The 12,950-nt window shown below is 47.5% G+C and overlaps 1 protein-coding gene across 2 annotated transcripts in view; it reads right to left on the bottom strand.

Annotated features, from left to right (window-relative positions):
* Positions 1 to 1,936: 1,936 nt before the first annotated feature.
* Positions 1,937 to 12,950, bottom strand: part of GMPR (guanosine monophosphate reductase) — a 43,379-nt gene continuing 32,365 nt past the window's right edge. For both annotated transcript variants that reach the window (XM_063097392.1, XM_063097391.1), the window contains 3 exons: positions 8,730 to 8,772; positions 5,834 to 5,993; positions 1,937 to 2,441 (listed from right to left, as the gene is read on the bottom strand). In XM_063097392.1, coding sequence (XP_062953462.1) covers positions 2,261 to 2,441; positions 5,834 to 5,993; positions 8,730 to 8,772 — 384 coding nt within the window. In that variant the 3' untranslated portion in view covers positions 1,937 to 2,260. The remainder of the gene's footprint in view (positions 2,442 to 5,833; positions 5,994 to 8,729; positions 8,773 to 12,950) is intronic.

Here is a 12,950-nt window from a genome sequence, read left to right as displayed (position 1 = left end):
TAAATTGACTAGGGAAAACCCATAGCTTCACGTTAGGGCAGGCCTTGAAACCATTAAAAGCATCACCAGAGCCCACAGGTTGGAGCAGGCCAAGGTGAACAGCTTCGAGTTCACTGGCTCTCCTTCCCCTCCCACAGGGGTCAGTGGGTGACCTCAGAATCCTGTGTGATACCTGGTCTATGGGATGCACAGCGTGGCCCATTCCTACTTGAGGCAGAGATGAACTTGCTAAGGCAAGGGGTAATGGAGCCTTGGAAGTTCTTTTTATGAAGCCTCTGCTTCAAAATGATCCTGATGAGCTTTTGGCTTTGCAATATCCGTCTTCACTTTCCTAAAACCTAGATTGCACAGGACCCACCTGTGGTTTGTGGAAACAGAGCTAGTCTGATAAATCTTCACACAAGATGTATAAAACAGCAGGCGTCACTGCAGGGAACACAGCCCTGAGGTGCTAGAATGGACAGGTGTCACTTCTCTGACCACTTGGAATAGCACAGGAATCCAGTCTGAGAAAGGATGCTGGTGACAACAGCAGGGATATGGAGAAGAATACAGTCTTGAAAGAAGTTTCCTTACCATTGCTGGTCCATTTTTAATGGATTTAAGATTTCCTTTCTGTCACCTTTCCCCCTTATTTTGGAATATTCTCTTAAAAACTAACAAGCTTAAGGACTTGAGTGTAAAACACGTCTTTCACAGGTGCAGCATGAGAGGCTCACACCTCACAGACAGGTGCCCCCCGCCCCCGTCTTGCACTGTGTTAAACATCCTCTTGACCCTCATCTCTCCGAAGGGCAGCTGTTTGTGTTTCTACAGGTACGAGAATGATTCTTCATGGATTTGGGGGGTGAGGGGAGTCTTGCATCAGAGTTAAAGCTGTTAGATCTTTAAATATATTCTTAACAGACTCAAAACAGGCCTGCATTTCCCCAGAATGTGATGCCTTGGTTGGATCGTTCTTGTGGCATCAGTCACCGTGGACAATCACGCAATTAATTCACCCTTATACAGTAGCACCAGGTGGCCCTTCTCTACTCCAGGGTCACTGCTTGCCTCTTCCAAGAAAACTGACTCCTGCACCTGTTTCTTTAGCCTTGTTAAAAAGTAAAACACCCTGATCTGCATTAATCTTTTTAGCCCTAATACTCAAGGAATACTTCCAGATAAATGACCAGTCATCACTTCATCTGTGTTCACCATTTAAACAAGTGTCCTAGTGGGCTGCTGTATGACAGCAAAGGCCATGGGTCCTTTTGCCAAGACAATCTCATTGTTACCACTGTACAGTAGTACTGTGTGTCCTTCCTTGAAAGTATTAATCGCCACGACGGGAATGTTCTAACTCATATTTTAAACCAGTGCCTTTTAGGATTCCAATGATCAACGCCTTTGCTGTTTTTCAGTAGGACTCTACCAGCTAATTTCTTGGTAGACAACCTTGCAATAAAACATCCTTTGGAATTTCAAAATAACTTACAACCTCTTTAAGAGAGGCCAGCCTGACAAGTTTGGACTGAGAAGGGAAAGAAAGGGATGGAGGAAAATAAAACAAAACAAAATACCAGGACAGGGACAGCTTCCTAAAAGCAGCACCAAACTGGTAGCAAGAAATGACTTGTTCCTGAAAGGCACATGTAATGAAGGTTTTGGTGGAAACACATAGCTACAATCTTGTGAGCATCCGCTGGGAAAACAACTCTTCCAGTCTATTGCTTTTGCTCTTTTCCAGCAACTCAAAGCTGCAGGGACAAGATGCCAGTTACTCTAACTCTGGCTCGTTTTCCTGAATCCTCTCCTTCTCTCCCCTACAAAGTGCCTTGTCTGCTAATAGCCAAGAGTGGCTTGCCACCAGCCTGTCTGAGACGGAGGCAAAAATCCCTAACTACCCAAAACAACTTGGCTCCTGCAAATGCAAACTCCAGCACTCAATGAAGTCTTAAGATAACAGCATTATATTAAAGTAAAACCATTTTCTTTAAAAAGAAAGGAGGTGCAAATGTTGGTTTTAACAATGAGGTGATGAGTTGTGGGCAGCTGGGCTCTGACAGTTGGCCCAATCAATAATGCCTTTGTTCTGGGCCCCGAGAAGGCACTAGGGAGAGCCCCAAAGCCTCCAGGAGGCAGGAGGCAGGAGCAGGATGCAGTGTCCCTCCACTCAGGAGTAGCCAGAAGCTCTGACGTGACAGACAAGGAGGAAGATGGGAAAAGCAGGTGTGTGTGAAAGCTTCCACCGGAGCCAGACGTCCCCTCATCCTCCGGGTTAGCTGAACATGGTGTTGTGCTGCTGGGTCACCCGGATGAACGTTGCCCTCCTGCTGAGCTCTTTGAGTTTGGCGGCCCCCACATAGGTGCAGGTAGACCTCAGTCCCCCAAGAATATCCAGAATAGTGTTCTCTACGTTCCCTTTGTAAGGCACTTCCACGGTCTTGCCCTCTGAGGCCCTGGGGGAAAAAGGAAGTTTTTCTTTTTATCTAGTTTCTTTTTCCTTAAGAACCCCCAGCTAGAATCATTCCCAGCTGTAGCACTCTAAACTACCCCCAAGGCCCTCCGGTTGCTAGATGCCATGAGCCGACCCCACTCCCTTATTCCCACCCAACACCAGGCTGATCATGCCAGCATCTCAGACGAATGCCTTCCTCGCCCTCACACAGGGCACAGCCTCACTGCTGGCTGCCCAGCATGCTAGGAAAGGGAAAGTCTCAGTCAGCAGCACTCAAAAGAGTTGTAGACTTATACCATCCTGCACGATGACATTCTCAGTAATGTGTTTCCACTCCACCTGGACAGAAACCAGCTCCACCTTTCCCTTCTACCTGAATGTATATGCCAACCTCCAGATGACCAAGAGCCCAAATGCCCACTGGGGAAGCACAGACCTGGCAGATCACCTCTTGGAAAAACTACCTACCACCACCGCTGTTTGCCTTTTCACATGAACCACAGAAAAAGCCCAGAGCTTCACTCTCCCATATGCCTGTTCCACAACTGGAAACAGTGTCCTCAAAGGGGGTGACCAGGAGAAGGATACAACATGGGCAACTCGGGCTCTGCTAGGTTCTATGAAAACCTCCACCAGCACAGCCTGCCTGTCTTTCCAGGGTGCCTTTTATTGGGGACACCTCCCCACCTCCCAGTTCACTGCCCTGTGCTCTCACAAGTCACTACACCTGTCACCCTGGGCATGGTGGGGAACCAGAGTACAACCAAGAGCTGTCAGCACTGGAGGCTTCAAGGCTTTGGATAGCATCCGTCACATTTTCAGAGGAGCATTCAGAAATTCAGAAGGTCTGGCAGATGGCATGAATGCTAAGCAACATCTGTGTCCCTACTGAGTCCATGTCCCTCTCTCCACAAGGCCACCAAATAACCTTGCTTGATTCCTCATGTCAAGTCCCCATACTGCAAAACAGAGATATAGTCCAGACTAGCTTTTGCAGGGGAATTACAAGAAAGAAATGAGAACTCTAAGCAAAATACTAGTTCTCACCTGAGGGCCAGTCAAACTAACAAGTACCCAAATTCTGGAACTTTCTGTAGCTGTTCTCTTCAACTGGAAAAATAGTATCTCTTGATCAGAAACTCATCACCTAGAATTTCAAAAGGGTGTTAACTCTTGTTCATTGAACATGCAAGGCTACCCTTGGGTGAAATCTTGCTACTTCAACCGTCAGCTGGAGCAAGGGCTGGCCTAGTGGCTGGTTTAGAGCACCAAGTCCACGAAGCAAAAGTCCCTGGCTACCGCCAGGATGGCTGAGGTCTTGGCACTCTGGGACCAGAGCCAGGCCTCTGTGCCTGCAATGATTGCCATTTCATTTTCTTAAGACATTTCCATGGCTTTCCCAGGGCTTGCTGGAAATTATCCAGATTCTCACCGTTGCTTCTTTGCTAATCTTTTGCAAGTCATTGATTATTGATGCCTAAGTCTGCTCATCTGTAAAATGAAGGTACTTTGATCTGCCTCCCAGGGACAGCAGATTGGGAAGGATCTAGCAAAGCGTAAATAACTATGTCATAATTAAATATAATGTCAAAGGAGGGAATCATTCTCATGACAAGATCATGGTCATGAGGCTGCAGAATACCAGACAGACATTGAGAGGCTGGACAGATACAGCCTGCAGGGCTCAGGCTACCGTTGGGTTAAGGTTGATTCCTTCAGCACTTCCCTTCCTCCTCTAAGGTTTGTATCTACTTCCAGAATTGAGTCTTGATACTCCTGAATTTTTTCTTTCTGTTATGTCTAAACCTGGCTGAAATTGCAGAAGATGGCTTTTCTTTTGGCTCTTTGGCTTCTGTTTGGGCTAGAGCCTGGTGTGCCCGTCCCTGTCTACAACTTTCCTTAGAACCCAGAACAGATGCACAAAAAGCTAGAGGGCAAAAATGGACTCCAGGCAAAGCATCTAGTTGCTGCTCAAACCACAGTGGCTCCACTTCCATATTCCAGCACAGAGCAGACACTGGATGAAGGCTGCTGGTAAACCATTAAGCTCCTTGGCTATGGCTCCCTCCCCCAACCCCCTGTGCAGCCTCCTCCACCTGTGCCCACAGCGGGAGAGAGGGCCTTCTGAGGCCACCACCTGGAGGGAGCGTGCCTCTTTTTCTGATGGATGCACTCCCTGCCTTGCCTTCCCATATGAGGGTACTTCAAAAAGTTCATGGAAAGATTTGTATTATCTCTCAATTCTCTTTTTCCACAAACTTTTTGAAGTACCCACATACTATAATATCACCTTTATTGAGGTTTCCTCCCCAAAAGAAAAAAAGACTAGGGAGAATGAGAATTGAAATCAGTCTACCAGAACCCTACAAAAGAACAGAACTCTGGTAGAGTACCCCTATCCCCCACTCCCTCTAGCCAATAAATTTCAGTGGAGTCCTGAGATTTTACCTTTTGCTTAGCATGAACCTCAGTAATGCATCTGAATCCCATGTCCCCCAAATGAGCTTCTAGGTGTGGGAAGAGTGATGGGAAACAGAGTGTCAGCCAGGGAGAGCTTGGGTTTCCACCCCAGTGTGGGGACAGAGCCTGAACACTGGAGAAGCCTAAGGCTTCTTAGAGAAAGGCAATGAGTCTATACACAGCGACTTCCTTCTGAGGTGCACACCTTCTGTCCTGTCCACTTTGTGTGGCTTGTCACCGGCACTAACACTAATGAGAAGCAACAGCAGGCTCTGTGCCACTGGCGAGGTAGCGAGTAGATTCTGTCATCAGGTTCTTAAAACACACATGCAGACAGTTAAAATGGAAATGAAACAGAAAAGTCCAAGATATCTTTGGGGATCATAGATCTTAAACAAATATACAAGCAGAAGAGAGCACCACTTCTGCAGTGGGTGACACAATTAAATGGCTGGAAATGCTACCTGTGTTAACTGTCAGAGCCTGGAGGCCAGTGAGAGGCTGTATGGGTCACTGCACGAGAAATGCGGCATTCTTTGGGAAAGAACTGGCCTAGACCACACCTGCTTTATAGGCACTGGGAAATCCATTCTTTGACCCAACGCTTGCAGCCTGAACTCGTCTCGGGCCAGAGATCAGAAGGACACGGCAATGTCCCCACTGACCCCTGCAAGTCTAGGGTGTCCTTTCCAGAACTGGCACCTGCTCACACATACCCTTAAGCTCCCCAAACACTTAAGCTCTGCAGATGCTTTCAGGGGCCGCACACAATGAAAATGCTTCCTGGATAAAAGGTAGAGCTCTTTAAAATGATCTGAGGTGTGTTTCCTAGCTCCTGCCCACAGTACTTCAGTATACACAGGACCGCTATTCAAACCTGCTTCCACCCCAGCTCTGTAAGAAGCCGGAGCAAGGCGGGGCCTCGCCCCTTACCTGTACTCGGCGACGCCCCCTGCGTGTTTCTTCATGGCCGTGTCAGAGCTCATCCCGTAGAAGAGCTTGAGCTTCTGTCCGTTCCTCTCGATCACTTCTCCAGCACATTCAGTATGGCCCGAAAACATCCCTCCCAGCATGACAAAATCTGCTCCAGCTCCTAAACATCAGTGGTGAAGCAGCAGAGAAAAGAGCTCAGGGAAGATAAGCTCTGGAAAGATTCAAGTGCTTCCCCCAAAAGGCTCAACCTCTCCTTTTGGAAAAAGGGGGCAGGCCCCTGTGCCAGGAGACAGACCTGAGCATGGGTTGCTGTGGGAAACAGGTGCAGCCTACCGAAGGTTCGTGGCGAGTATACTGGATGCCGTTCAGGGGTTATTAAGGACTAACTACGGCCACCTTCCAAACAGAGCTCTAACTCTTTCAGAGTCGGAGAAACACTTTGAATGGGCAGCCTCTTAGCACATCATTGGTCTCGTACTCAACACACCTCCTCTATCGTGTCCTGCTAAAGGTGTCTGATCTCCAACTTCAGCTCAAGCACTCGGACGCTTTCTGTAGATCATGAAAGGGCCTCAGAACAGACCAAACCTCCCACACCAGAGATTGGGCATGGAAGAGAAAACCCCCTATATTACATGTCATGTCAAACCCTACCTACTTCTCCTTTGTGTTGAATACTAGACTGCCAGAGTAAACATGCCATACTAAGCACCAAATGACACGAAATTTCCAGGATAGGGATGAGGAGATGGGGGTACTGGAGTTGCCTTTGCAGGCTGTATTGGAACAGGACCAGGGCTGGCTCTGTGTTTATCCCAGAGCATGGCACACGGTAGATGCTGAATAACTAGATGTCGAGAATGTAAAAGGAACACACGGAAGAAATAAAATAGTCACCATGCCCCACTGTGTTCATGGCTAACTGCGGAGAGGGACCCTTCACTGAATATTACAACACTGCTACAGCTCCTCCTGAGTAAGTCCTATTGAGGGCTTGCATTCAGAACAGAACAAGATGATATCAGGGTGCAGGTGAATTAAGGAATCAGGATGATGAAGGAAGGGAGCCTGGCAAAACCCTCACTAGGATGAGAAAATGCAGGAAGCCCCAAGAAGTGTCCCTAACGTCATCCATCCCGTCATTTAAACATGTACAAGGTCTCTGAGTTCCAGTGGTGTCACAGCCCTTCTGTTCAGCATTTCGGAAAGGCACGCTCTGTAGGGCTGGCCCTCGGCCTGGCACTCAGGTGAACAAGGCACAACACGACCCTTTCTACATGGCAGCAAGCACTGCAGACCTTCTCTTCCAGGTGTCATGATGCAAACACCGGCTCCCTGGTCCTCCTGCCATGACTTTAAGGGAACAGAGGATCCCTGGTGTCTGACCAGGCTTCTCGATGACCACAACCCCAGAAGCAGAGACATGCATGGAGGCTGCTGAGAAGCAGATGTCAACAGTGGGAACACAGCACAAATCCACTTAAAGAATGCTTTGAATTATTCTCCTTTCTGAACACTCCCATGTCCTTCCTGATTAGAGTATTCCTGACACGGTCTCTCTCTCTCCCTCTACTGAGCAATGCACAGGCATCGCTGCACTGACCGCAAGGAGAGCGGAGGAGGGAAGGACACCCAGGGGAGACTTGGTTGAGCGTGAGTCCACAGGCTGGGACTGTTATCTACAAGGCCCCTTCTTAACAGTCACCTTAAAGCGTGTTCAGCTCCCACTCTGTGCAGACAGCACACATGAGGTTTTACAATGGAGCCTAAGATGGCACACCCAGCAGGATTAAATACAGCTCAAAAATCAGTAGTAAAAATGTCCTTGGCTGATGCTCCTCATAAGAAGAGATAAGTGAGAGCAGGAGGTCGCAGAGGTCCTGAGCTCTCCCTGCCCTGCCCCTGACTGTAGGACTGGGAGCTTGTCATGCACCTCCTGGGGCCTCACTCCTCATCTATAAAATGGGCAAGCTGGAATAAATAGAGGATTTATACATTCCCTTCCACAGATAAGATCTATGATTAGAATGGATTTAAATTCCACTTTTATAACATTCTTTGGGTAGCGATGAAACTCTGCTGCTAAGAACACTGCCCTGTGTTTTCCTGTCACTATCATTGTTTCTGTTTTTTAAAAAAAAACACAACTCCTAAGACAGAAAATTTCCAAAGAAACCACACACAGACTATGTCTTGTTTTTGTTTTTGCTGGCAAAAGGGTGCACAGGAGCTGTTTCTGTTTCCTGCAGGCACCCATAGCTCCCACTAAGTTTGGAGCCCCCAGCTCTGCAGCCAGCTCTGCAGCCAGCTCTGCAGCCAGCTCTGACTTCTGAATGTAGTTTGCAAATGTTAAGTGTCCAGCACAGGGCTCAGCAGCCCTGTTTTACTGCCCGTTAGGTTGAGACGCTGGACTTCCTAGCGCTTTCCCACAAGAAACCCAGAACACCGGCTGGGGCCCTGCAGTGTCGGCCTCGCCAGACCACAGAGGGCTCTGCTGCCCCCTAGTGGGAGGCAGGCTCCTCAGCCTCCGGTGACAGACTGCTGCTGGGACTCCTGTTCTTTCCACGGGACTGCTCTTGTTGAGCCCAAAAGACCCTCCCTGTATTACATCAGACCTGGCACTGTCCTCTTCAGCAGGTCCCCTGACGATTCACTTCCCCAGGATGAAAAGGCTGTGACTTCACTCACTCTTGGCCTGCAGGATGTCACCCCTGGATCCATCTCCTGGGCACTTGGCCTGCTCTGCCAGGGACCAGAAGCAAACCGATGCCAGGTAGGCTAATTGGGGCTGAAACCCAGGAACAGAGCAACCTCTAGACTGGCCCAGAACTTCCCCGGCAGGTCCCCCTCTTCATTCAGGTTCCCTCCCTCCCTCTGGGCCAGGGACCGGCCTTACCAAAGGCTTTGGCGACATCTCCTGGACATGTGCAGCCTCCGTCCTTCAAACAGGAAAGAGCAAGAAGAGGACATCAGCGGGAGCTTGGCCAGTTGTCCCCTCCCCCAGGATGATTTGGTGGCTGGGAGTTCAGATCCACCCAGCCCCCGGCCACGCACACTGGTCCCACGGCCCCAGAGGCTGCTGTTTCTGACCGTTTCCTCCTCTTGCTATTGCATCTTCCATTCCCAAGCCCATCTGGTTTTCTTTGTGGGTCACAGGCTGGCACCACCCACTGCCCAGCCCCCACCCGGGGTTGAGCACCACCACCCCCCATCCCAGGTCCCAGGAGCAGGAGACAGCAGGAGCCACCAAGCTGCAGAGGGACCTGACCCTCATCTCTGCCATCCCTTATGCAACACACCGTTTACACTCTTCTCATCCAGGAGTCACCTTTCCCTCCCTGCCGGGTAGGAGGTGAGATTTATTTAGTACCACAGCTGATTTATTTTAAGAGCCAAGAAAAGACGTTGAGTTAGTTCCTTTATCTTCCCAGCCACCTGTGTGTCTCCTATTCTTCATGTACTGTACCCAGGTATCTTAAAATCAAACATCCATTCTTGACACCCACTCTGCCCACACAGGGCACACATGGGGGCCTGCTCAGTGCATAGCAGGGTGGCGGTTATCCCGGGCTGTGCAGCAAGGTGGTGTTTAAACACCAGCCACTCAGTACAGTGTTTCTAGGATGCAGAGCTCATTGCGTTTTCTTACAAACACAAGAAGTACAAAATGCCCAGGCTGCTGCTACCTGCTAGTCCCAGTGTGGCCTGGGTGAAGTTCAAGGAGGAAAGGAATGTCAATGGTATCCTGCAGTAGCAGCCAGATACGCAAGGCCAGTCAAGGAAGCAAAGGTGCGAGGGGAGACAGGAACGGCGTCAGGTCTAGGGTGATGGTGGCAGAGCCCGAGGCTGGATGCAGGTCTAGGAGAAGCCCAAGGCCTTAGAGGGAAGCACCCGTCCCCCGAAGGTGAGACCCACCGTGGAGGGCCAGGCACGCTTTGGAAAGAACAGAGAACACACGGGCTGCCTGGGCTACCTTGTGTTACTCTGCAGGAAGGTGCATGCACCTCTGGGGTTGGAGGCCATCTGCCTAGCACTGGGATGAACCACCCTGCAAAGAGCATCTCGAACTAAGAACACAGAGCCTCTGTGACTCTGTCCTCTATCTGCTTATTGGGCCTGTCATTCCAGTAGCTAGAACTCAAATTCTGCTTCAGGACTTCCTTGCAGTTCTGATCAAAATGTAAGTGTGAAGGCTTGATCCTTCTCTTGGTGTTTTTTCATGGCTGTCCAATACAGGGATCTGAACCCCTGACTTTGGTGTTATCAGCACCATGCTCTAACCAACTGAGCTAACCAGCCAGCCGATCTTTTTCTTTACGAACATTTCCTGACCATAATTATTTCCTCAATCAAGTGTGTTACTCACACATGACTTTCCTGACCCCACAAGAAGCAAAAGGCACTGAAGAATGATTATTTCAGAGGTAGTCTCTGCATAGAAAATATCTGGCCAAAACCCTCCATATGAAGACACTAGCTGGGCTTGTGGCTCTATATTCCTTGCTAGTGCTTCAAAGCTCCAGCATATTTATTTACTTCCTCTTTCAGGGGTACAACCTCAGTATGCCCTTCTCTTGCCCCATCAGTTAAGTTTTCAAAGTGCTTTATCTCTTTATCAAAAATTTATCAAACTTATAACCTCAAATAGATTAAATAAACTCATGCTCCCATTAAAATAGGTCCCTAACATATAAGACTTAAAAAAACACACACACACACACACACTTTTGCTCACTCATGATTGTGCTAGGATGTCTTATGTGGGGTCCTAAAAATCTCACATGATTGTGGTTGGTGATAAGGCCTGACTCAGGAACTCTGGGCTACTGGGGACCCAAGAAAATTAGCCCTGCTCTCTTCAGGATGGGCCAAGATGTCCACAGTCAACACGACTTTATGATGCACCACAGAGAGGACATTGTATTTACAGCATCATCGGCCCACACTTCGCTTGTGTATGCATTTATGAAATGGACAGTGTGGACCAAACAAGCCAGACTGCACATTTAACCAAATGCAATCCAACTTCACATGATACTGTAAGACAAAGCAGTCTGCTCCCTGTCACCATTCACATGTAATTTCCAAAAGTTGTTCAAAGCATCTTTTCATGTTCTATGAAGGCAGAGCAGTAGGGACACACTTCTGCAATCTAAGACACACCTTTACCTTCATACATGATCATAGCTGCTGAAAGGTTATTAAAAAAAAAAAATTTGGCTAGTATTCTGTGCAAATGTTCAAAGCGGTAATTTACAAAACAAGTATGTTTTGTTTTTCCAGGAGATTGACATTATATTTAGGTTCAAAAGGCAACATACGACATTAGTGGTGATCTGATTTGTGAATTCTTCTGCTTAAAAATATGTGCTCATGCCAAAAATAGAAAACGGTGAAAGCAAACATGGAGTAAGAAAAGAGTTCAAATCAAGCACCTACTGTGAGCCAGGAGCTGTTACAAACGTAATAGTCATTTTCCATTCAAACACAAGAACCTAAAATTGATATTTTGTAGATGGGGAAAAAATGAGAAAGTTGAGTAACTTTCCTAAGGTCACACAGCTATAACAATGGAAGAACAAGATTAGAACCAATTGTCATCTTAAGATGATAGCATTTCTTGTAATATTTTTCTTTTTTATGTTTATTTGCATTTCTAACTTTTCCTAGGTTGAACATGTTTTGTTGGGAAATTTTTCAAATCTCAAAAAAAGAAAAGATTAAATTATTTGAATGAATTTGTTTAGGTCTTTCTAAATAATCACATGACAAGAAAAAATTAACTGGTCACCCTTACTCTCTGCCTATGCAGGGAGTGTCCCGAATACTTCCACTCTGCTTTTCTGAAGCCCATGAAACCACAATAAATAGAAACAAGACTCAAGCCCAGCCTCTTGGGCATAAGCACTTGCTGGACAGACACCATGCTGTGGCTTCCTTCTGGACTTCAATAGCACAGATGTTGTAATTCAGCAATTCAAGTGTAAGAGGAGACAACTGGAAGGAAATTAAACAAAGTGGTGTGATCCAAAACATCCGATGGGTCTCCAGCAGGTTCAGGACTATCGACAAGTGGGAGAAACCTGCTTGTGGAACTCCATTAGACAAAGGAATGGTGGGGCGATGGCTGCTTTGAACCCCAAGATGCTCAGCTGGTCAGAAGGAATGAGCTGAAGTCGAGGGTCCAAATTCTGTATGTCTGTGAACTTCATTTGGTCTTCTGGCTACAAATTGAACTCCTAGCCCCATCTAGGATATCTCTCACCATTAATGGAAAAATAAGAATTTTGGAGCCCACAGGTAGGATCAGAAGTGCTACGTTCCTATAGCACCAGTATCGCAGGTCTCAGCTGTCACTGTCCTTAATGACAAATTGAGAGAAGTGGCTCCCTGGACACTAGCAGACGAAACCTGGATCTGGAACACTAATGCAGCCAGTGTATGCTGAGTCTCTACTACATAAGTCAGTGGTTCTCAAACTTGAGGACACATCAGAATTACCTAGTGGGCTTAACATTCTGGGCCTCACCTTCAGAGTGTCTCATTCAGTGGGTCAGGTCTGGGGTGGGGCCCACGAATTTCTAACAAGTTCTCAGTTGATACTGATGCTGCTGGTCTAGGTACCACACTTAAAGAACTGCTGGAAAAGGCTATAAATTAGGTGATGCTGTGTCAAGAGATCCTAAGTTGTCAAGAGAGCCTCCACCACTCTCTACCCCCAATCTTTGGCCAAACAGCCCTGTAAACTAAGCAAGCTTGAAGTTTCTAGAGATATAAGTATGGTATTTCAGAATAAGTTCATGGTAAAACTTAATGAATTTGAACTTCGCTATGTGGAAATGGTGGTCATTCAAGTAATATATATGATTTAGGGTCCAAATTTTGGTTAAGACTCTCAACAGTGAACATTATCAAGTAATGGTGACTTATGAGCAATTACATATGGGGCTTTTGGGGGCCAACCTCTGGAAGAGCCTAATTCACTGGGATGGGGTCCAGGAATGTCTATTATAAAAGCTTCCTGGTGACTCTCATGCAGCCAGCCTTTGGGAACCACTGGCATTCTGGAGAAGGTACTGCTGGTGACTGCTGGAGAATGGTACTGCTCAGTGAGTCA

Source organism: Cynocephalus volans, chromosome 5, assembly GCF_027409185.1.
Source record: "Cynocephalus volans isolate mCynVol1 chromosome 5, mCynVol1.pri, whole genome shotgun sequence".
Taxonomy (NCBI): Eukaryota; Metazoa; Chordata; class Mammalia; order Dermoptera; family Cynocephalidae; genus Cynocephalus; species Cynocephalus volans.
This window is presented reverse-complemented; position numbering and strand designations above follow the sequence as displayed.